We start from the raw sequence: 21,913 nt of genomic DNA, 5'->3' as shown, positions 1-21,913 counted from the left end.
TTCTGCATCTATTACCGCACCATTAGTGGATCTTTGTTGGGGAAACAAGACAATACCTGATGCACTGCGTATCTGCTGGTGTGTGCGAGCTGACCGCTTGGACTGCCTCCAGAGAGTAATTGAGTTTGTAAGACAGTCCACTATTTTTTGCACTCTTTCAATTTTCTGCTCCATTTAAGCCACAGGGCCCAACAGAGCTAAGCCCGAGATAAGTTATTAAATGCTGTATGGCCAAATGACCTGCCTGGATCCTCATGGCCGCTCCATTCCTCTTTTCTATACTCACTATTGTGCTGATAGATGCTTTGGCATATTGAGAGGTCTGTGTTGAGCTCGATTTTGTTTTCCTTCCCCAGATTCATTATGACAGAGGGTCAGTGCAAGGACGGAGGATGCGAGCAAAGGTAACAAACATCCTCTGTGGGCTGCTTTTACAGTTTTACTGAATGTTTTATTGCGGAGTAGAAACACTTCATCTGCTGGTAGACTCCACCTGGACTGATTATTATTCTGTTTGTATTACACTTGATACAATGTTTGTGCCTGTTTAGCAGCCTTAAAACTGTCTTGCTCCACTTTTAGGGTTTTAATATTCATCAAGTATAAAACACTGAATAAAACTGAGAAACCCAAAAGCACAACAACGGATCAGGAGACTGTAAAAAAAGGTTTTATTCGGCACAATTTTGATAGTCAGGTGTTTCAAGTCTCTCAATTTCTGTAAACACAGAAACAGTTGAAAATATAAGAAACAAGACTACATTTACAGTCAAAGTGTTTTTACCTGAACTTGTTTTTGTGTGTCTTCACTCACAGAGGTGTCATCTGAAAGCTCTGGATCAGCACTTCCAGAAGCTTCTCTCCACTTGTTGCCATGTGATATATCAGCGGCGGTGTGTTACTGTAAATCAAACACGCTCAGTGTATTATCTGATACACGCTCTCCAGGGATTTCACCAAACGACATTCTGATGCTGTTATTTCGTCAACAACTGACTGTCTCGCTATATTCTCTCCTTGGATGCCGCGTATGTTAAATCCAGCAAGGGATTTTATCTCTCTGATCATTTAATGAACTGCTGGGGAATGTCATCAACTGGATCTTAATTTCTTATGTGTGCTTAAAGAATGCCCTTCCTCCGCGGTGCCACAAAAGAAGGTCCCTTAATTAACAAGTGATCCTAATCTTTTGTGTTTTAGTAGCTCATTGAAGTGCTGCGTACATATTGTTAAGGTCATTGTGAGGGTTGGGTCATTAAATCAATGCTGTTCTGTCAGGGAAAAAAAGAATAAATTGACAGAAAACTGATTCAGTTCTCCTAATTGACACCACTGGGCTGTTGCATTGCTGAGCCTACAAGGTCCTTAGTGCATGATGATGATGAATATTCAACCGGCTGAGTTATAAGATCAGCAGCCCAGCTGGAGACGAGTGTGTGTGTGTGTGTGTGTGTGTGTGTGTGTGTGTGTGTGTGTGTGGTGCAGGGTTGGTATCCGTCCAGGCTGCGCCGAGCTTCAAAGTGCGGTGACTGACGGACACAGATGGATGACGGACAGAGTATATGTGCTTGAAATCTGCCTCTGTATGTGTGTGTGTGTGTGTGTGTGTGTGTGTGTGTGTGTGTGTGTGTGTGTGTGTGTGTAACAGGCAGCAGGCCTTGTGAGTGGCACACGGCACATCGCCAAGTGATTGAAGTGATAAAGGTAGAGGAGGAGTGGAGAAAGGGACCCGAATAGAGCCAGTGATCATGGGTGTGTGTGTGTGTGTGTGTGTGTGTGTGCAGCCGATGTAATGAAGTGTGTTACACCGAGACGTCTCAGCTTCTTATGCTCTTTGATGAATTCGGCACTTTGATATGTTTGTTGTGTATCTGCTCTGTTGCGTCACACGCGCCCTGCTACTGCCACTAAGAGCCGCGATGATGGAAAGCTCAACTAACCGTGGGTGATCCGTTCCGCCGCTGACGCCTGCCTGTCGTTGCACACGCGGGCCATGAGGGGGCGCACTTACCCCTGCGATGCAGCCGCAGCTCCTTCTCTCTGCCGGCAAATGGTGAAGGTGAAAGGCCCATTCCTCACTCGAGCTGTGCACATGCAGCAGTTTTAGCACAAATGTCAAATTCGTACACACGGAGCACGTTTGTGTCGTCGAGCGCGGCTGCGTTCTGTTTTAGCCCGTTGATAATGATGAAGGGTCGTTTCAGCCTGTGGACAGAAGAGTGAGCCCAGAATTACACAGGGAAATATGATATTTTACAGGGGGGCGTTAGCAGCGTGCAGGACTCCTCGCTCACCAGACACAGCGCTGGATTAACACTCTGTGTATCTGAGAGAGAGAGGGGGAGAGAGGGGGAGAGAGGGGGGAAGAAAAGAAGGAGAGTAACAGGTGTTAATCAGAGGGGAGACACGACTGTGTGGGCAACCAGAGGAAAAAGCAATTACATCACCTTTCCTACAATAATGTGTCATGCAAGCAGGGCAGTGTGTGTGTGTGTGTGTGTGTGTGTGTGTGTGTGTGTGTGTGTGTGTGTGTGTGTGTGTGTGTGTGTGTGTGTGTGTGTGTGTGTGTGTTTGTAAATGCATTTACAGGGCAGGAGGAGGGACGCTGTCAAAGGTCAGGCATTAAAATGAGGAGAAACACAGGCGTCGCAGAGCAAATAGAACCCGAAAGAGCCGTCTGTCTGCAGTCGCGGCCTGGATTAAGACTCGCATTCATTCCGGCTTCCATTAGTTTCTCTGTTTTGTTCCATGGCAACCGTAATTGGCCCCGTGCGGCGCTATCTGGGCTCGGCGTGCTCCGATCGCTGGAGCCCGACGTCACCAGGTTTTCTCTCCACATCTGATAAACAGGCAGCAGCCGCCTCGTTTTTTTTCTCTGCTTCCTCCGGGCTCCAGCCCTCTTTCTGTCCTCGTGCTACAGTCTTCCCACCCTCGTGGTGCAGCTCCCGGCCTCCCTCCCTCTCACCCTCACCCCTCCTGCCTCCCTCCGCTGTGTCCCCCCTCCCTCCCCCTCTCCATGACCTGCTGAACCAGCACACACTGGCCTGTCTGTCAAACCGATGGAACAGGTGCTCAGCTACAACCTCACCACCCCCCCCAGGCTCACACACACACACACACACACACACACACACACACACACACACACACACACACACACACACACACACACACACACACACACACACACATGTTCACCTGCGTCGTTCTGGAGGCTTGGGGTGAAACTCAGGTGAGCTGGCGCTGATACTGTGAACATTGACCTTTGACTTTTAGCAGCTTCTGCTTGTCTCTGGCTCACACACACGTACAGTCACATGTACACACACACACGTATGTGTTGCAGACTCTACTAAATCACTTTTAGAGGGTGTCCCGGCGGGAGCACAGGAGCCTGCAGCCCCGCTGCAGTACACGACTCCAGAACTCCACTTACACTCGCTGCCTGTTCTCACTTTTCCATTCATCATATATTTATGCTGCTGCTCAGCTGCTGACAGTGAGACTCAAATCATCAGTGAATCTGCTTTCTTTCCACCCGCGCCACGTCCGAACAAGCGCAAAAGTGCTTATTGTTTGAATCTGCCCCTCGATCAGTCAGTCAGCAGATGTCAGGGGTGAGTGAGTGGCTGCTGTAGGGGAGGGAGGGGGGGGGGGAGGGGGGAGAGCAGGCCACGCGAAGGGGGAGCGTTTGACAGTCGCTCACAGTTGGCACCAAGGATCCAGGATGCTTTGGGGCGGACGGGGAGAGGGGCAGAGAGAGCGACGCCGAGGTGGAGAGGGTGAGTTGCACGGATCCGACTTCTCCCCGCGTTTCACCTTTAGGAACTAAGATCGGAAAAACCTGAGAAGAGTTGGAAACAAAGAAAAAAAAGAAACATGAAAGAAAGAAATCTTCATTAAACACACCACAAAGTTCTTTCGTTCCTTCGCTCCTGCCATCTCGCACCTCTCTCAATTTAATCTTAAATCCACTTCCACGTTCCCTGAGGGACTCAATTCTTTCTTTTCCTGTAAGTATTCTCTTTCATTCTCCTGCTTTTATTCCGCCCGTGTTTTCAGCGCTCTCTGCGGCGCCCTGCTGTGAGACAACGCCTGCTCCGGACAAGAAATCTCAATCAATTGCCTGCTGTTTGATTGCATTAATGACTGAGCGTTGCTCTGGACTCTGCCCACTGTAAACAAGTGAGGTGTGTGCATTTCTGGGCGCTGGTGCTTTAGTATTCATGACATCAGCACTTCCAGAGTGTGTGTTGGTAGCGGCTTCCTCTGGGTGCTCCGTGGCCGGCCGGTTCAGATCAATATTGTTAATAGGTTGCGTGTGTGTGTGTGTGTGTGTGTGTGTGTGTGTGTGTGCACTGATGCGGCTCATGTAGATTCTCGGGGGCGGCCTCTCTGTGGCCGCCCCCCAATCCCCCCCCCCCCCCCCCCCCCCCCCCCCACCACCACCACCGCCGTCGCTGTAAAAGCTGCCGTGTCTGGTTGATTCTCCCTGTCGTTAGCGCTGTCTCTGCGGGTGGGCCTCTGTGACTGTCTGTGTGACTATGACAGGCTGTCTGTGGGGAGGCCGCCGTTGCCAGATCAGCTCAGTCTGCCTGTGGGCCTGAGAGGCTTTCTGTCTCTATTTCCCCTCAATCTATCTCCGCTGCGCCTTGTGTGCCTCTATCAATATCAGTTTGTGTCGATCAGTGAATTAACAAGCATCTGTCTCTCTTACCCCCCCGCTCTTATGCTTCCTCGGCTTCCCTGCGCTCCCCACAGTACGAGACAGAAGGAGAGGGGTCCAATCCCCCTGGTGGACCGACACCAGGACTTTCCTCTTTCTCTCTGCTCCATTCCCCCCCCCTCCACCATGACGCTCCTGGCCTCCGAGAGGTCGCTATTCATCCGGAACAAGTTCCGCTCAGGTGAGGATCCCGGGGTCTCGGCTCAGGCCAATTAACGGGGGGTCGGGGGGAGGGGGTCATTCTCCCACAAGGGTGACTTCACGCTTCAGGCGCACGTGGCAAACATTAGCATCAATCGCATCAATGCGTGGAGGCGCAGCGTGAAGGTTACGTCAGCGTGTCTGCGGTGGGATCGATAGAGCGAATGCATTGATCACGCTGAATGGATTTTGTGATTGCGAGCCGCAGACTGAAATGTGTTGTGCAGATGGGGGGACGTCGGCGAGTGAAGCTAATGAGCTCTGCATGTTACTGAGTGACAACATGGTCTGGTTAATAAAACATGCTGGACCATTAACATGGAGCATCGGCACAAGTTCCAACTTTAGTAAATAGTAATAATGCTAATAATATATTATTATGACTTTTGAGATGCCATCAACGAATGCACTCCTGGTGATTGATACAGTTGAGGATATGGTTTGCAGACTGTTTGTGGGTGACATGACGTTCTTTTCAAATTTAAGATGCAGAAGTTGAAAACAAAAATATTAATATGATTGTGATAATGGGAATGATGATCATCAATCGCAGCTTATTCAGTGCGAAAGTCTGAAAGTCTCTTTATATCTTGGTGATAAAACAACTAATAAAGGCCGAAATTAAGTCTGTGAGTTATTACAGAGTGCGACAAAGTCTCGTATTAATAATATATTGCCGCCCTAAATAACAAACAACTTTGCCACTGATGAATAATACAAGCTTTCCTACAAGTGGTCGTAGCTGCTGTTGCGTTCGCGGGCAGCTGTCGTAAACGGCTGGTGAAACAGAAAGGCGAGGAGACGACACAGCGCCGGTCCCCGAGGTGTCGCAGCACCTGCTGGAAAACGGGAGTCTGTGGGACAGCTGCCCCGCGCCGCATCACGCATGCACCGGGGCCCGGTGTGCGGTAGCGCAGCCTGGAGCCTGAAGGCAGCACACGGGGGTCTCACCCTGCGCACAGAGCCCGGCTTTGAAGCTTCCTGGGATGCGGAGCTTTTTGTCTGCAGCTGGCAGGAGAGCAGGAAGAGTATAGTTAGCACGGACGAGGATGACGTGAGGACTCGGGGATGTATGAGAGGCCTGCGGAGAGAGCGGACAGCTGACGGGGGGGATGGGACCAACAGAAATAGACACAGTGAGAGATAAATAGTTACTGGGCTCTCATGCAGCCCTCGCTCTCCTCATCGGGTCCCTCGGGCCTTAAAACTCGCCCCAATGCATCAGATCCTGCTCCCTCACCTGCCTGTCTTTGTGTTGGGTGCAAATGGGGGCGTTGCTGTGAATGCACGGAGACCCGTGATCGACGAGTCACGGGGCGACGCTTTAGCAGGCGTCCGGCCGTCCTGCGTTGCCTGAGCCCCATCTGCCTCTCAGCTGACTGTCATTTGTCCTTCAGGAGCTCGTGCTCGGCCGCTGTCCCGTCAGCGGAGCTCGTAACGCGTCATCGTGCTTTAATCTCTGCTCTGCTTGTCTTTCAGTCCTGCAGCTGAGGATTCAGAACCGACGGCAGAGCGAAATCAATGCCGACCCTGGTTAGTATTTGTGAATCATAACATTGTGATTGATCCATCGGCACATGACTGCAGGTTGGATTTCATATTAATAATCCTCACGTCACTGCTTCTCTCTGAAAGGCAGCTGTCTATCGATTAATACATGTTGCAGTGGGTTTCACTAGATTGACTGTCCTTTAAGTTAGATTGATTTCACTTTTGGAGTTTAACTTCAGAACTATTATGCATTTTACGACCTCGGGTGGTTGAGCACCTATTTGATGTTATATTATAGCCCAATAATTGTAGCATAGAAGCACAATTTAAAAGCGCCAACCGCCTCGAGTTCTGTCACTTTAACTCTGCACAAAACCACAAACGCAGATTCTTCCGTGACCCGAGAACCTGCGCCTTTTAACCGCAGCGAAACAGAAAACGGTGCCACTTTTGACACGTTACCAGATGTTAAATACGCACTTACGCGTGTGATAACAGCTGCTGATCACTGTGCAGAGTTTAGAGCAGAAACGCAGCGCACCCTGCTTCCCTTCTCCTCCACTGTCTGGGGCCGGAGGAGGCTGCATCCTGAAGCCTGCCAGCACGAATGAGCAGAGATGCTCCGTGCTGGAAGTTCCAGGGCCGAGATGAGGCCTCAGAGCGTTGTTGACGCCCTGCTCGTCCTCTCTGAAAAACCCAGCGCGCCAGCAGGAGAGCGCGGGTCGAAAAACAAACTCCTATTTCATCTCATAATGATCCTCCTCTCTCTCTCTCCTTAGGCTTGAAATCTAGCAGTCCTGCTCAAAAAGCAGAGAAAGACCAGAGTGAAGCTCTGGTGAGTAGCTCTGCTTTTTGCACATTACACATCAAATATTGAACTTAATACAATAAAAGCCAAGCGGCCACGTAGAGACTGGAGGAGAATCCAGAGAGGCCACGGTTCTTCACATCGCATTTCTCTCTATGAACTACTTATATACACTTATACAAAGTTCATGAATTATACATTGTGAGACATACGTGTAGTTTGACCTGGAGGCATAAGATGGATCTTTGTGTGAATAGAAAGTCTTTGCAGCACAAAGGTCCAAATTAGATTGTAAAGGTGTGAACTAATTTCTGTTTGATCTTTAAATACTTGTGGGCAGATTGTTTTTGTGTGTGTGTGTGTGTGTGTGTGTGTGTGTGTGTGTGTGTGTGTGTGTGTAACTGAGCCCTGGTTGCTGGTTTGACCCGCTGTTTCCCGATGCAGCGTCTCACCGACGACGGTGCCGCTCAGAAGTTGCCCTCTAGTGGCGTGAACGCTGCCACTGCACCAGGTGAAGCCCTGCTCGCCTCCATGTCTGCCCCCCCCCCCCCTCATTGTGTATGCACCCGGCAAAGCACACGGCAACGCAGCCGACCGTCTCCCATTCGTCTTTGGTGGGATTTGATCATGCCCCCCCCCCCCCCCCCCCCCCCCCCCCCCCCCCCCCCCACACACACACACACTTCTTACAGTGCACATAAATGAAGCGTGTAAATCTGACAGTGGGCTCAGTTCTTCATCAGCTGTCGGTTAAATGGATGTGTGACCTTGTCGTGCGGCGTAAACGGGCATTTTAAGCAGCCCGGGAACATATCAGTGATCGACAGCACATGATAAACTGGCACATCCACAGATCAGAGTCATCTTTTTCCTCCGCTGCTGACATCTCTCTCATCTCTGCTTATCTCTCCTCCACCTCTCCACACCCTCTAACCTTTCTTTTCATTTGAATAGAGTGATATTTCAATTTCTGGCTTCCTGAGCTCCTAAACAGCCCCTTTGTGCTCTCGTTAAATGTTGTGTAAATGTGAATACATCTCCCTGTTGGCAGGAGGGCTTACTATATGAATCCGCTGCTGCTTTGAATTGGGAGCTATCGCCTATGGCAACACTTCCTTGCATGCTCACAGCACATATGTTCTGAAAGCCTGTTGCTTCTCTCTCTCCCTTTCCCCCTTCTCTCCTGTTCTCTCTCTCTGCTGATTGCCCATCTGTCTCCTTCCCTCCACTTATCTGCATCTTTCCTCCCTCGTTCTCCCCCCCCCCGCAGAGAGGACTGTGTGTGGCGCCCAGAGGCAGAAGAAGACATGCCAGGCACAGGACCTCCAGCGTCTGCCCGGACCGGTGGAACAACAGCACGAGCACACGCTGCCCCCGGAGAGCTGTGAGTCAACACACGCACGCACACACACACACACACACACACACACACACACACACACACACACACACACACACACACACACACACACACACACACGCTCGTCTGACCTTACCTCCTTCTCTTCTCCTCAGGTCCTGCGCCTTTCCCCGTGTCAGCTGATGTCTTCGAAGATGACATCTCATCCTGCTCCTCCTCCTCGCCCACTGAGCATCATGGCGTCCACCAATCACCGGGCTTCGCCTCTCTCCCCGGGCTCTCTGGCGACCAGTTACTGAGTGACTTCTCAGGTATCGGACCAGCCCTCGACCTCAGTTCCAGCCACGCTCAGGTGAGGACAGAACTCAGAGATTTAGTTTTAATTCCCCTTAAATCAGTTCCTACCTATATGTAAATATTAACCAACTGGTGAGTGTATAAATAGCTCTGTATGTCAACTCTGATAATCTGATGTTCTGCCTTCAGTCTGGTTTGGCGTTGCTCCCGGCAACCGAGGGCATCCGACAACCTATGAGTGTAACACTGTCTGAGTCAAACTCCATGGCAACAACTGGGAGACCGAACGGGATGTATCTGACCTCTCAGACCACACCTCTGCTGCCAAAGGTAACGTGGGGTTCGTTCATGCTTGAACATAAAGCCCTCACGGCTTCTTGTTTAGGCTCATATAGTAGTTGACACGTGCGTGAAACTGTTTAGCCACAAATGCACGGAGCAAAATGTAGTAACAGGCCGAGAGACGACATCTAGTTTCGAATTCAGAGCAGGTGGACAGCACGAGAGATGAGAGCGTACTGTTAGAGGTGTTTAACCTAACAGGATGGTCACCCCTCTGTTTAGTCAGACACAGTGTTCTGCTGTAAGCTGCTCTGCATTCATTACTGTCAATTTGCACTTGTGGGGTAGCGCAGTATTTGCCCCGTAGGTTAACGCATGCACACACAGGCGGCGTGACTGTACGCCAGCGCCCACGCGCCGTCATCCACAGGTTTAAGAGTTTAACCTTGACACGGGGCAAACGCCATCAGACAGCGTCAACGTGACACTTTCGCGCTGTTTGTTAAAATCACGGCTACACGTCTCGCTGCTGTCTGACTTCACAGACAGCTCGGCCTCCCAGCCCCACGTGCTCCTCCTCCTCCCTGCCCCCCTCCCTCAGCTTCAACCACCTCCCCCGCCCACGGAAACCGCGGGACACAAAACCCAAAATGAGGAAGCTCAAGTATCACCAGTACATTCCTCCGGACCAGAGAGGACTCTCTGGGACTGGAGGTACCAACATGATGCTCCACTGTTTTACACGACTCAAATCATTCTTATTCTTAGTCCAGTCAAGTTAACACGTGTGAACTAAGCTCCAAAACTAATCTATTGACAGGGGGCGGAGCCAAACAGAAGAGCCCTACCCCTACCCAGACTTTAGACCCGGCCTATTCCCATCTCCTGAAGCAGCAGCAGGTTTTCCTCCAGCTTCAAATCCTCCAGAACCAGCAGCAGCAGCAGCAGCAGCAGCAGCAGAACCGGCAGCAGAACCAGCAGCAGGCCCAGGTCCTACCCAGGTATGCCTTTACTTTGCTGCTGACAGTTCTGGCTGATCAGAAGGTTAACTCCTCTGTTGTTCCTTCAGCGGCGATCACGGTGACCTGGTGAAGTCCCCTGGAGCCAAGCCCCTGAACCCTCAACCTGCTCCTTCTACAACCGACCCAAAGCACGTGGAAACAAGCCCAGCGTCCAAGCCTGAGCTTCTCCCGGCAAACCTAGACGATCTCAAAGTATGCCAGCCGCCGAAGACAGAGCGTGTCTCTTAGAAAGACCAAAAACCCTCCTTTCACCTGTAATGCTTTTCCCTCCTCAGGTGTCGGAGTTGCGGCAACAGCTGCGTAAACGTGGTCTTCCGGTCTCCGGCACCAAGCCTGCCCTGCTGCAGCGCCTCCGGCCCTTCCAGCTCCCGCACGCGTGCCTCCCCCCCGCTCCCCTCTGCCAGCTGGGTACCAGCCTGGAGCCCGTGGCCCCCTGTGCCTCGCTGCCGCCGAGCCAGAGCCCCGGCTCCAGCTCCGCCTCTGGCCCAGACTCGCCCGGCAGCAGCCCGAACCAACAGCTCTACATCCAGGACAGGGGAATTCCTAACGGGATTCTCAGCGACGCTCCAAGCCGAATCACGCACGGCGCTCCGAGCGGCTTCGCGGGCGCCGCGTCGCTCAGCCTGGCGGGCAAGCAGGGCGGCGTGTCCGGCGCCGTCCACCGCCTGGCGGCGGCCAGCACCGCCTCGGGGACCCCCAGCCCCAGCCTGCCCATGTCGTCCTCCTCGCCCCTGCAGTGTGGGGCTCCCTGGAGGAGCGAGAACGAGCAGCAGCAGCAGCAGCAGCAGGAGCTGAGCGTGGAGCTGGAGATGAGGGAGAGGATAAGGAGGAGGCCCCGGGACCGCTCTGCACACGCCGGCGCCGAGGTGAGGACAGGCAGCTGAACTATTAGCTTACTGGGTTTGGTTTGCTAACGTATAGCATTTCACCATTTCTCAGTCCTGTGGCGGATCCCTTCATCCTTTCCTGCAACAGGATCCAGGATGCTCCAGAGGGAAGTTGGAAGTGGACGGACAAACCGAGGTCCTGTTTACTCAGGTCAGCGCAAAAATCAATACATAGGCTATATGTGTAGAGGCGCGCTGCCGCGGGTGTTTTCAAGGGTGCACGTAGTGTTCTCTCGTCGCCACCTGTCAGCTAATTTGAGCCCGCTGTCTAATCAGGTGTTCTGCTGCCAACCGTGCGACATGATTGGCCAGGACTTCGAGCTGCCAGTGCAGATTACAGCGAGTCCCGTTCAGACCTTGCCCAGCGTTCGCAGTTTGGAAGAGGAGCTGCAGGAGGCTATCCAGAAAGCACAGGTTAGCGTCTGCTAACGGCTTCCTTTGCACCGTCATACAGTAGCTAAGGGTTTTCTTGCTCCCGGCTACAGATGGACCCTCGGCAGTCCATCGATGACATTCTAGATGAGCCTATTAGTTGTGCTGGTGAGTCGCCATAACTTATGACGAACATACCTTAAATGAGTCATGTTTCTTTCAGGGACTAATCATTTTTACATCCTCACATGCAGGCACTGTCAGTGTCTCTGATCATAAATCCCCCGCGCACTCCGCCCCCGGCCCCTCGCCCGCTCCTCAAGCTGAGGCCCAGTCGTCCCAGCACCACAGCGAGGACGACAGCTTCCTGCCGTCGCCCCTGTGCTCCTCGCTGCTGCTGGAGCTTCCTCCCTCTCCGGCTGTAATAAACCCCAGCCAGGTGGTCCCGGCTGTGCCCCCGCCGCCCATGTGCGCCTCCCCCCTGCCGTGCACGGGAAAGCCTCGGAAGCGGCGCGCCCCCGCGCCATTTGATGCCGCGGACTGGCTGGAAACGCTGACGTCCGGCCTGCGCCCGCTCACCCCGCCCAAGGCGCCGTTCGTTGAGACAGATTTCGGGCTGGATTCAGATCTGAACGTCAATCGAGTGTTGGATCTGATGATAGAGCAGTGGTGAAGACCTGTGTGCACTTATCTGTTTGTAACTCTTTGTATGTACAGTAGGTGAGCGTTGTAGGTGCTAATGGTTATGAATGGCTGAAATTGTACGTATGCATCCCAGTAAGGACACAAATCGTTAGCAGAGGTCTCCATCCATCCATCCATCCATCCATCCATCCATCCATCCATCCATCCATCCATCCATCCATCCATCCATCCATCCATCCATCCATCCATCCATCCATCCATCCATCCATCCCTGATTGGCTGTCAGACTCACTGGCTCCACACAACGTTGAGAGCTGGATTTGCTGCAGCTATCAGATCAGATGGTGGGGCATTGAGACAGCAAACACATGCACCCTACGCACACGCAGACACTGCAGGCTGCTGTTTAAAAACTTGGGCTCAGTCAGAAATGGCAAACAGTTGTGAGTTGACACACTCCACAGCGCCGTGTTTGTAGTGCAAAACAAAAGGAAACCTGGTGGCATATTAATTCATACATGTTGTCACGCTGCTGGTGTGCCCGTTCTGACTTATCTCCAAAGCCTGTTGTCAGACTGGGTTAAGTGCGGCCCCCGGTGCTGACTCAGTCATCGGGTCCCAGCCATTCATGAAGCCCATTTAGAGTGTGTAGGAGCTAAACAGAGCACACAGCCTGTGTGTGGCTCCAGACCTTAACCCTGGTGCCAGACACACAGTCGGCATGAGGGGGGGGAAGCTGGCAGAGGCCAACATCAAGCTGTGTGTGTGTGTGTGTGTATGTGTTTATGTGCAAGCGTGTACTGTACAAGTACGTGTGACACGAGCTTGCTTCTGTTTGTCTTCGCTCACGCACATGTGTATTTAACAGCACTGACGCCTAACGCACTTGTAGGTATTTCCTTGAGTTGAGTTGTGTGTTTGTGTGTGTGTCTGTGTGTGTGTGTGTGTGGTCGATCTGCGACAGATCAGACAGGTCCCAGTGCCGGTGGGCATCGACTCCAGTGTGGTCATCCAGCGTAATCATCACAACAATCACATTACCTTGTTCAAGTTGCCGTCCTCCAGGAGAGCAATCAGGCAACCTCCGAAAAATAGTTCATATAAAAATGCAACAATCAGACACGAGTTTCCTCACGGCTTCGCAAAAACAGGTGGTCATTTTGTTCCCTGATTAACCCCCAGCTGTGTCTGGCTCGCAGCTTGTTACTTATCCTGCTAGTCGCAAAGCCAGAATTAGCACAATTTATAACAACGCCGCAGCCACACCTGCCCACTTAGTAGAAATGAATTCCACAAATGTATCATTTGACATTATTAAATGTCTGCTGCACATTTCAATATACAAAACAACGGCGTCTGCAAAGGAAGATGCTGTGCAGCGCCACAGGTGGAGGAGGGACGCGCATATCACTTGTTTGCACAATCCTTTAAGTCAGTTAGGTCCATTTCTATCTCCACTTAACATAAGGCCATTAATGAAAACAAATCTGACAGAGGTTAGCTGCCATTAACCTCTGCTGTGCCAGATAAATGTAATTTAGGCGCAAGATTCCATGGACATAAAATGATGCTCTGGCCCAAATTGGCTGCGTGCCCCATCCATCATTGTGGAGAGCTCCGAATGACTCATTCATTTAGGAAGCATTGTAACTAACTGGAAAGCCTCCAATTAGATCGCGTTATTTCAAAAACGTGGAGGGGCTAAATGATTTGTGTGAAGATCACAGAAACCAGCAGGTGTGAGATCATACGACAGTATGTTGCTGTCACGTTGGCCGTGTTTGCTGCCAGCCTGTTTCTTTGCCTGACGGTAAATCAGCGTCAGACGGTATCTGAGCATCAGCCGGCCCACAGCACAACATGGCTTTATGTTTATGAGTATTTACTACAGAGACCATAAAAATGCAGTTTAATGTGAATGGATCACTATGAAAATCATAGTGATCAACAAATGTTGCCTGCTGCATGAAAGAGGCAGTTTATAGGCAGGAGAGCGTGATGCCGCCTCCTGCTGCCGCCTTAGGCTGCTTTAGGGCCATCTCAGTGTATTCCTTGTTTCTTATTTGATTTCCAGACACTGGTGCAGAGTCGCTCAAAGCACTATACCAGGTTTAATCAACCCCAAGTTGAATATTTCTGGTTTTAAAAACTGACCTGATCAGGTCTGACAGGTTGTGAACCTGGGGTGCTTTGTGTAACTCAGACTCTCAGACTCTGTTGGCCACTTCTGCTGCTATAAAATGCCTTATTGTAAAAGGTGAGACAGGATAATATGATAATGTGATATAATTTGTTTGCTTTTATTTATTATGAAACGTATTCATGCGAACAGCATGGACCCTTGTTCAAAATGTATTGTAAAGCTTTGAGAAAATTAAAGTCTTAATAGATTTTCTATGCGGCGTTGACGTGACTTGTTGAAAAAATGAATCGTCTGCCTCGTAAAGAAAGAAATACAATAAACAAATGAACTCAGAAACCATAAGACGATTAGTGAGAAGTGAAGATCATTAAGACGGACTGGTAAATCGTTATAGAAACACAGGGTTGTAGGAGGTTAAACTCTGGATAAACTACACGCATTAAATATGATCACAATAACTAATAAATGCAATTATATTGTCAGAAAACCCACGTTTAGTATGGTCCATCCACCCATTCATTAGCCACATGGGCTAATTCTGGACGCCTGGGGGGCTGAGGGGAGGCGGGATCGCTGTCAAGCAGACAGACGGCCGTTTACACCTTCACACCCACGGGCAGCGAGGGGTCAGCAGCCAAACGAAGGGCACGGAGGGGGAAACGCACACAGGTACGGCCGCAAGGCAAACACTGGGACCCGCTGTGCGCTTAAAGAGACGAAAAGCATTTTACAGTAGTTAATTGTCTTTGTAAATGCGATGAACCTCTGGGGTGCAGTACGTTCCAACCCGACTTTGGGAACAATGTTAATTAAAGTTCTTTATTGTTTAATTAAAGACGACCATGGGGAAGGTGTAAATGCTGCCGATATCAGTGTCACAGCAACTGCTGGTGAAGTGTTGAAGCTGGCGTTGGCACATGGCGAAAGGACGCTTTATTCTGCATGTTTGCATGAACAAACCAACAATCTATGAAACCTTTGAGATTTCGTTGAACAAAACATCAAGCGAGCGCTGACGGTGGCCGAGCAGAACTGCAGTGCAGACGGGGAAATCAGCGTCACTGCCCAATGTTGTGGCAGTGCTTTTCTTTTACATATTTAGTATTTTAGTATAATTCATGATCTCCCATGTTTTTGTTTTTGCTCCTTCTATGAACCGCGTCTCCAAATGAAGAGCAGCTTAATGGATCCGCATGAATGTGATGCATGAGTCAGGATGTTTTTTTCTCTCTGATGTTTTGCCAAACAACTCATGTTGCTCTTTAATGCGGGATGATGCTGTTCCTTTTTCCTCTCCGGACTCTGCTGTCTTGTGTGGATGAGTACAGCGGCCCCGCAGGAAAAAGCACATGCAAGAGGGATGGAAGGCACAAACGTGAAGTGTTCATCACGTCCATATACAAAAAAAACCAAACAAACAAAAAACAAAACGCGCTGTATAAATTGGGAAACACATGCAACAAACACTGGCTCCAGTATTTCATTAGATTTCATCATGGGGTCCTGAAGCATCGGTGGAGCTGTTCTTCTTGGACGGATTTCTTACTATTTGCAACTAAAGGGATAAACGTGAATGAAATATGATTTGGGAAGTCCAGTTGGCGGGACAGATGCTGTGCAGCTTGTTAGATGAGGACACTGGGCTGTGCTGGAGAAAACGTTGATGGAGATCTGACTCCTCAGAAACCCCAGGGAGTCGGGATCTCACAGAAACGCACATGGAGGCAGCGTGGTAACACTTGTTTGTAAGACTGTCTGGACAGACTGTGGATAAAGTGACAGCTGGGAAGATTTAATCTATTGCTCGACTTGTCCTTCGTGACTTCCCACCTGGCTTGAAAGCCATTGCACTCGCTGCTGGCAGGTTTGTGTAATTTCACACGACAGGATTTGGAAAATGAGCGAGTCTCTGAGCCAGTTGTAACCAGACGTCAGAGCACCATGAAGGAAAAGATTCATCCCCGCGCAAAACCCAGTTCCCAACTGGCAAAAGCCGGTCAATCAGGAGCACAGCAACTTCCAGCACCACTGTCGTCACAAACAAAACCTGCTGTGTTGATACTGCAACGGTCCAGAGCGGCAAAATCCTGCCTGCGAGTAAAACCCCCTGTGCTGTGGTTTAACACATGAATTCATTCCTACCTGACTTCACCTGAGCATATTTCATCATCATACTTCTCCCTGCTACATGAAATAAGACACCCCACCACTGCAGCACCTGGAGTTGCCTGAATGTTGGACAAACGTCTGTGTGAATACGGTCCATTATTCTAAAGCCGTGACCAGGGTGTAATGATGGATTTTCTGTAATGGCCCCTCTGGCTGTTCCACATCACTTCCTCCTCGCCCTCTCGTGCAATAAATGCCTCCTGAACGATTTCATGGGAATTAAAGGGAGAAAGGTGCGTTTCATATGTAAAGCAGGAAGCTCTCGGTGAGATGTGCGATGCACTGCGTGGACTGCCTCCCTCCGTCTCCCCGGCGCTGGTGTTTTGTCTCCGGGGTCAGGCCTGAGCCGGGCTGTTTGGAGGGTTGCTCGAGGTAGGCTTTGATCACTGGCAGAAGGTCACTACGCTTCGATTTCCGCGGCGCTCCTCGGAGAGGTTTGCGCCGCAATTATAAGCCGCGTGCGACGGTAATTTCTCAGCTGCTACTGTAGCTGTGTGACAAGCAGCCAACATTACAGCACGAGGCAGGAAAAAGGCAACTGGCCTCGCACCAAACAACAACATGTGAAGAACAATCCATTAAATAATCGCTTTACTATAAACACTATTTACTTATAGGAGACACCAGAAATCAAAATAGCTTTGCAGGCAGTTAAAAACAGACTTTAAATTAATTTTTTTTTTAATTCCACTCAGAATGAGAAAATATCATCAAACATAAATCACCATCATCACTGAATAAAATAAAATGGTCCACTTGAATAATATACAGTATAGGGAAACAAATGTGTGGTCAAACCAATAACAGCCACAGGTAAGAAACAAACAGTAATAACCTAAAAATAAAACTTGACAGATAACCAATACGTTGACACTATTTATGTTTTAATGGTTTGGGTACAAACATCCTACAAAGAAAAGACACTACTGAACGTAACCACAGCAGCAAAATAGCAACGGCCTCTCTCCAGCCCCCCCTCCTCACAGACACTTGGTACAGTCTGAGTCGACAGGTGGGCCGTTTAAACATGTCGGCCACTTCAGCCCAGTCGTTAATACGTTGACCAAGAACGGGAACAGCATCACGGTAATTCAAACACGCTTATGCACGTTAATACGACTAATGTACAATGAAGGCGTTAACTTTGCAGAAACTTATTGGAAATTGTGTGTCTGTTTACGTTTTAAGCTAGCTACGTTGTTCTACACTGTTGATAAATGGATTGTAAGTTGGTGTCGTCACTTATGGAGAACTGAAACCGCCATAATCAAATATAATGATATATATATATATATATATATATATATATATATATATATATATATATATATATATATATATATATAACAAATAAAGAAAAAAATAGGTACAATACATATCTATAAATACATATATTTATATTTGATTTTGGCGGTTTTGGTTCTCCATAGTCACTGCTGTAGAAAGGATAGAAATAAATGACCTGTGGTGTCTTAGAACAGCTACTACAGTAAAGTATGAGGGAAAGCCCCAGGACCAAAAAGATGTTTTTTTGAAAGTTTTTATTTTAGACGGGCAACACAAAGGCTCATAGTAAAATGTGTGCTTCAGTGGCCACAAGCTCGTTTTGATCCAAATGTTTACGGCCCCAGTGTGGACACCCCCTGAAACTGCTGCAGAAGTCTAAGGAAATATTAGTGCTTTTCTGTTTGCTGATCTGTCATCAAGAGGCAGACGGCGACATAACGATGGCTGGATGTCAGTGTGTTACTGTACGTGTTATAATACCAGTAAATACTTTAAACAGGCAGATGTGTAAGAACAGAAAGGGCCGATAGAGACGTGGGTCGACTGGCGAAACACTGCTCCTGTAGAGGCTGTTGTTGAGGAGCGATTAATTATTCCTCCATTCAGAAGAACTAATTGCCGTGTAGTTTCGTCCAGCTGAATCGAACAGGTTCATTTTCACCTCTTCGTGAAATCTGTTATCACACAGCACAGGCGACCGGAGTGGAATGTGGCCCTCAGCATTGCTAATCATGAAATTACAGTTGTGGGACTTTCACCTCCTCTGTGCCTGACTTGCACAAACCATGTTTCTGGGCTGAAATCTTGCTAAGGGGACCTACTGAGAGTGTTTTAAAAGACGTGGCAGGGTGCAGTCTTATCCTGTGAAGGGAGGATGCCCTGAAACTATTGAAGCAGGCCTGTGTGTGTAACTAGAGGCCTCTGCAGATTTTCAGCTCCAGCACACATCAAGCTGCAGTAAGCTGAGCGGAGCTTGCTGCTCGTCTTTGTTTAAACCGTGTGAGATGGGGAAGGCTAATTGGCCTAATTAGCGTCACAACAAGTCTTAACTCAACGGTTTTTCTTAACCACAGATGTTTTGCGACTGCTTAGTTGGGAAAGGATGCAGGAAGAAAAGCGGTCCGTCGTCAAGCCTGCACCATCATTATGGCGTGGTGTCATGAAAGGCGCGTTTAGCCTGACCTTTGGTACAACAGTGGGAGCCTCAGCAGCCTGCTCACAGTCAGCAATGCAGCTTCTACACTGAGCTGTATTTTAGAGTTTAGTGTTCTATTAATTGGCGACTTCATAACCACAGCACTAATCCCTCAAAGTGGCGTTTGGTCAAATCAACCATGTGAACATTCTTTATCTCTACGTGATCGCTGACCTCTGCTACAGATGTGCTCTTTAATTATATAAACGTCTCAAGATTCATTTGATCGTTTTCTACAGCTTCTTTTATTTTATCAGCCTGAAATGACTCTGCAGCTCACGCATTGTCTTGTACTCACAAAGTGTTCCTATCTTTAAAAATCTCACTCGCACGCCGTAGGCCAAGTGTGAGCTAAATATAGAAAATCTTCTTTTATTATAGTGGTTTATTAGAATAGCTAGAGCAACTTAAGAAGCTTTGTGGATCCTTTTATTTCAATATGAAAAGTGTGCTTGCTGTTACCAAACCAACCTTCGGGACAATAATACAACTTGCAGCTTTATTCTGTGCAGCTGTATGGTTTATAAAGTAGGTGAATAGTTTGTGGTGCAGAATTTGACCCTGTGCAAAAGGCAATGGCTCGGACCTGGTACTGTTCACACTTTGGACCTTTCAATTGTTCTAGTTTGGAGATCATATGGAAACCTTCCCAGCCGAGAAACCGTTGGACTTTACCTTCAAACTGTAAAACCTATCCCAGAAAATGTCACTGCCAGCTGCTGTTACTGAGGGTGTTGGTCACCTTCACAAATGCCTGCCTCAATTTTCTACAGAGACAGTTTAATGAGAAATGAGACAGATGTTGATGGTTCAGAATAAATCCAACCCACTCAGCAAATAACGCTACCATGTCACTTATGATTAGTGACGTCTGTGTGTTGGGTTTAACAGACTCCTGCGTTTTGTCTGCGAACCGGATCATTTTGTGTTCTGTCGTCTCTCATTCACTGTGTTTTCCTGTCTGCTGGTCAGTGTCTAGCACCAGTAGCTGCTGTAGTTATTGTTTTGACAGCCCTGACATGTCACATCTGTGTGCATTTAGTATGAGCTAATCCCACTTAGCAGCTTCACACCGAATATTTCTGACCTTCAAGAAATTCCGTAAACCGATGCCTTGTATATTTTGTCATACTGAGCATGTGGACGCGGTCGGCTAATAAAACCTTTTTCGTCCAGGACTCCTCACAGGCCACGGTGCAATCATCCAATCCCCACTGTTGACTTCGTTAAACCACCTGCACCTGAACTGTGGATTTGTCCTCCAGAGCTTTATTGTGTTCCCGTAGCAAGATTACAGCCAAACCAGATAAAAGGAAGCCCGCGCCACCAGCGCTTTTGTGACTTTGTGTGTATCTGCTGTAAGTGTGCCTGCAAAGCGCGGCGCCGTGTTCCAGCACAGGATGTGTACCAGGCTACATCGCTGTCGTTCTGCGCCCCGCTGGGTCCTACCTGCACTTTTTAGCAACGACTCGTTTGAGGCAGAGTGTCGGTGACAGCTCCCCCAGACACTGCGGGGGAACGCAGCCCAACCTGGCCTCCAGTCGCTAGCATTGTAATAATGGGAAGTAGATGCTTGTGTGTGTCTGGCTGCCTGTTTGAGCGCATGTGCATGTACAGTAGACACGCGTGCATGGCCGCTGCCTCCATTAGTGTGCAGAGAACCGGGCTGAGCTGGTAGGCGTGTTCGCCTACTCCATCCATATTAATGAGGGTAAAAGGACTCTCATCCCTCCAAGGTCACACGCGTTGTAGGCGGACTATAGGGATGAACGACCCCCTGCATCTTTATTCCATATGCTGTGACTACAACCAGGGGCGCTCAGATTAGATTGACCTTGTCGCACGGGAAGGCTGTCGTCTGTGCTAGCACGTTTCCATGGGCCACATGTGCTCATAATCAGCCGGCTTCTACTTCTTAATCGACGGTCAGATTTCCCAGTAGTGAACCTTTCCCTAGTTAAGACAGATGGCAACAGCTTCTGTGCCAGTAGTATGACTGGTATCACGCGCACGTGAACTCCAGTGCTACATTAAGTGGCCAGTTGCCTCGGCGCTGACTAAAGAGACGGGAAGGAATCCAACAGCTTGTTATAAAGGTGATGCTGATCCTCTCATCAAACCCCCTGCAAGAAAAAATGAGCAGATCCTGCGAATGTTGAAGTCGTCCCTTAAGCCCCAGGCGACATCCTGCAGCAATTGTGGCAGTGTTACTACTGTATGCAGTCCTCTGTTGCCAGAAGAAGGGAAAAAAAGAATCCTGGCATGTCTCTGCCCATTCCACAGTTGTGTTGCTGCTCTATGGCTGCCTCTCTAAGCCCTTCAGAATGCATCCAAGGAGTGATTGCCATGCTTGAGCTAATCTCAGAGCCCCAGAACCAAATCTTGCACTGTGGCAAGCCACTGGTTTCTGTCAGGAGACACTCTGCTCCCTCTACCTTAACAACCAGGCCAACCGAGCATGACCCCCTTCCCCTTCAATGGAAGACCTAGAAAAGTCAGCAGTCCTGCCTCTTGTCTGTCTTTGTCGTTCAGTCTCTCCGATGCTCTAATCCAAATTGATAGGAGGGATGGGGTTTGCAACACGAGACATAAATGGGAGCTTAAAACCCATTCCAGCTTTTGAATTGTTTTTCCACTAAGCTCCGAGTTCCATGTGGGTTTACTGTAGCTGGAGCGGAGGCTGCTCCGAGGAGGCAGAAGTATCCAGTGGTGCTTCTGTCAAAGCTGGGTGATAGAGAGACAGACCGAACCAAAACCAAAAGAGCGAAGATGTACAGTAGCAATCTCCACAGGTAGCATGGGCTGCATGCTCTGCTCAGGTACCGTCTCTGAACGATTTCGAAATTCAATGTATTGCTCCAAAAGAAAACTTCAGCCGAACAAGCGGAATGTTCTGTAGCAGCTTGAAACGCGCTTTCCCACCATAGTCTGACAGCTTGAAGGGGAAGCGTTTGTCCAAGACTTGTACTGCTTCGTTTTATCCTGTTGAGAGGAGGTTTGCAAGATTGACAGAGGGCAGGTAACCAGC

The 21,913-nt window shown here is 49.3% G+C and overlaps 2 protein-coding genes and 1 long non-coding RNA gene across 4 annotated transcripts in view; 2 read left to right on the top strand and 1 right to left on the bottom strand.

The window, feature by feature from the left end:
• Nucleotides 1-648: 648 nt before the first annotated feature.
• Nucleotides 649-2,944, bottom strand: LOC114843512 (uncharacterized). Its single transcript, XR_008692890.1, has 5 exons — nt 2,588-2,944; nt 2,295-2,326; nt 2,012-2,205; nt 815-901; nt 649-718 (listed from the first exon to the last, which is right to left on the bottom strand). It is a non-coding gene; the product is annotated as an uncharacterized LOC114843512 (long non-coding RNA).
• Nucleotides 2,945-3,717: 773 nt separating this feature from the next.
• si:dkeyp-69b9.3 (myocardin) lies at nt 3,718-14,486 on the top strand. Its single transcript, XM_029130461.3, has 16 exons — nt 3,718-4,013; nt 4,762-4,907; nt 6,407-6,460; nt 7,198-7,253; nt 7,671-7,737; nt 8,497-8,610; nt 8,742-8,938; nt 9,073-9,213; nt 9,711-9,879; nt 9,986-10,166; nt 10,235-10,379; nt 10,463-11,053; nt 11,127-11,225; nt 11,351-11,488; nt 11,560-11,614; nt 11,701-14,486. Exons 2-16 carry the CDS (start codon nt 4,853-4,855, stop codon nt 12,117-12,119), a joined length of 2,481 nt encoding a protein of 826 aa, XP_028986294.1. The 5' UTR covers nt 3,718-4,013; nt 4,762-4,852; the 3' UTR covers nt 12,120-14,486.
• Nucleotides 14,487-17,332: 2,846 nt separating this feature from the next.
• LOC114843023 (glutamate receptor ionotropic, NMDA 2D) overlaps nt 17,333-21,913 on the top strand; it is a 69,291-nt gene continuing 64,710 nt past the window's right edge. The window contains exon 1 of one of the 2 annotated variants that reach the window (XM_029129205.3): nt 17,333-17,489. The gene's annotated coding sequence lies outside the window, so the exon portion shown is untranslated. The remainder of the gene's footprint in view (nt 17,490-21,913) is intronic. The other variant, XM_029129206.3, reaches the window with a different exon arrangement.

The sequence above is a fragment of the Betta splendens genome, chromosome 16 (assembly GCF_900634795.4).
Source record: "Betta splendens chromosome 16, fBetSpl5.4, whole genome shotgun sequence".
NCBI classification, from domain to species: Eukaryota; Metazoa; Chordata; class Actinopteri; order Anabantiformes; family Osphronemidae; genus Betta; species Betta splendens.
Note: the sequence above shows the minus strand (reverse complement) of the source record. Positions and strands in the feature narration are given on the sequence as shown.

Coding starts and splice junctions, on each gene's coding strand:
- si:dkeyp-69b9.3 (XM_029130461.3), top strand. CDS start 4,853: ATGACGCTCCTGGCCTCCGAGAGGTCGCTATTCATCCGGAACAAGTTC. Junction 7,254..7,670: donor AAGACCAGAGTGAAGCTCTG/GTGAGTAGCTCT, acceptor TTCCCGATGCAG/CGTCTCACCGACGACGGTGC. Junction 9,880..9,985: donor AGGACTCTCTGGGACTGGAG/GTACCAACATGA, acceptor ATCTATTGACAG/GGGGCGGAGCCAAACAGAAG.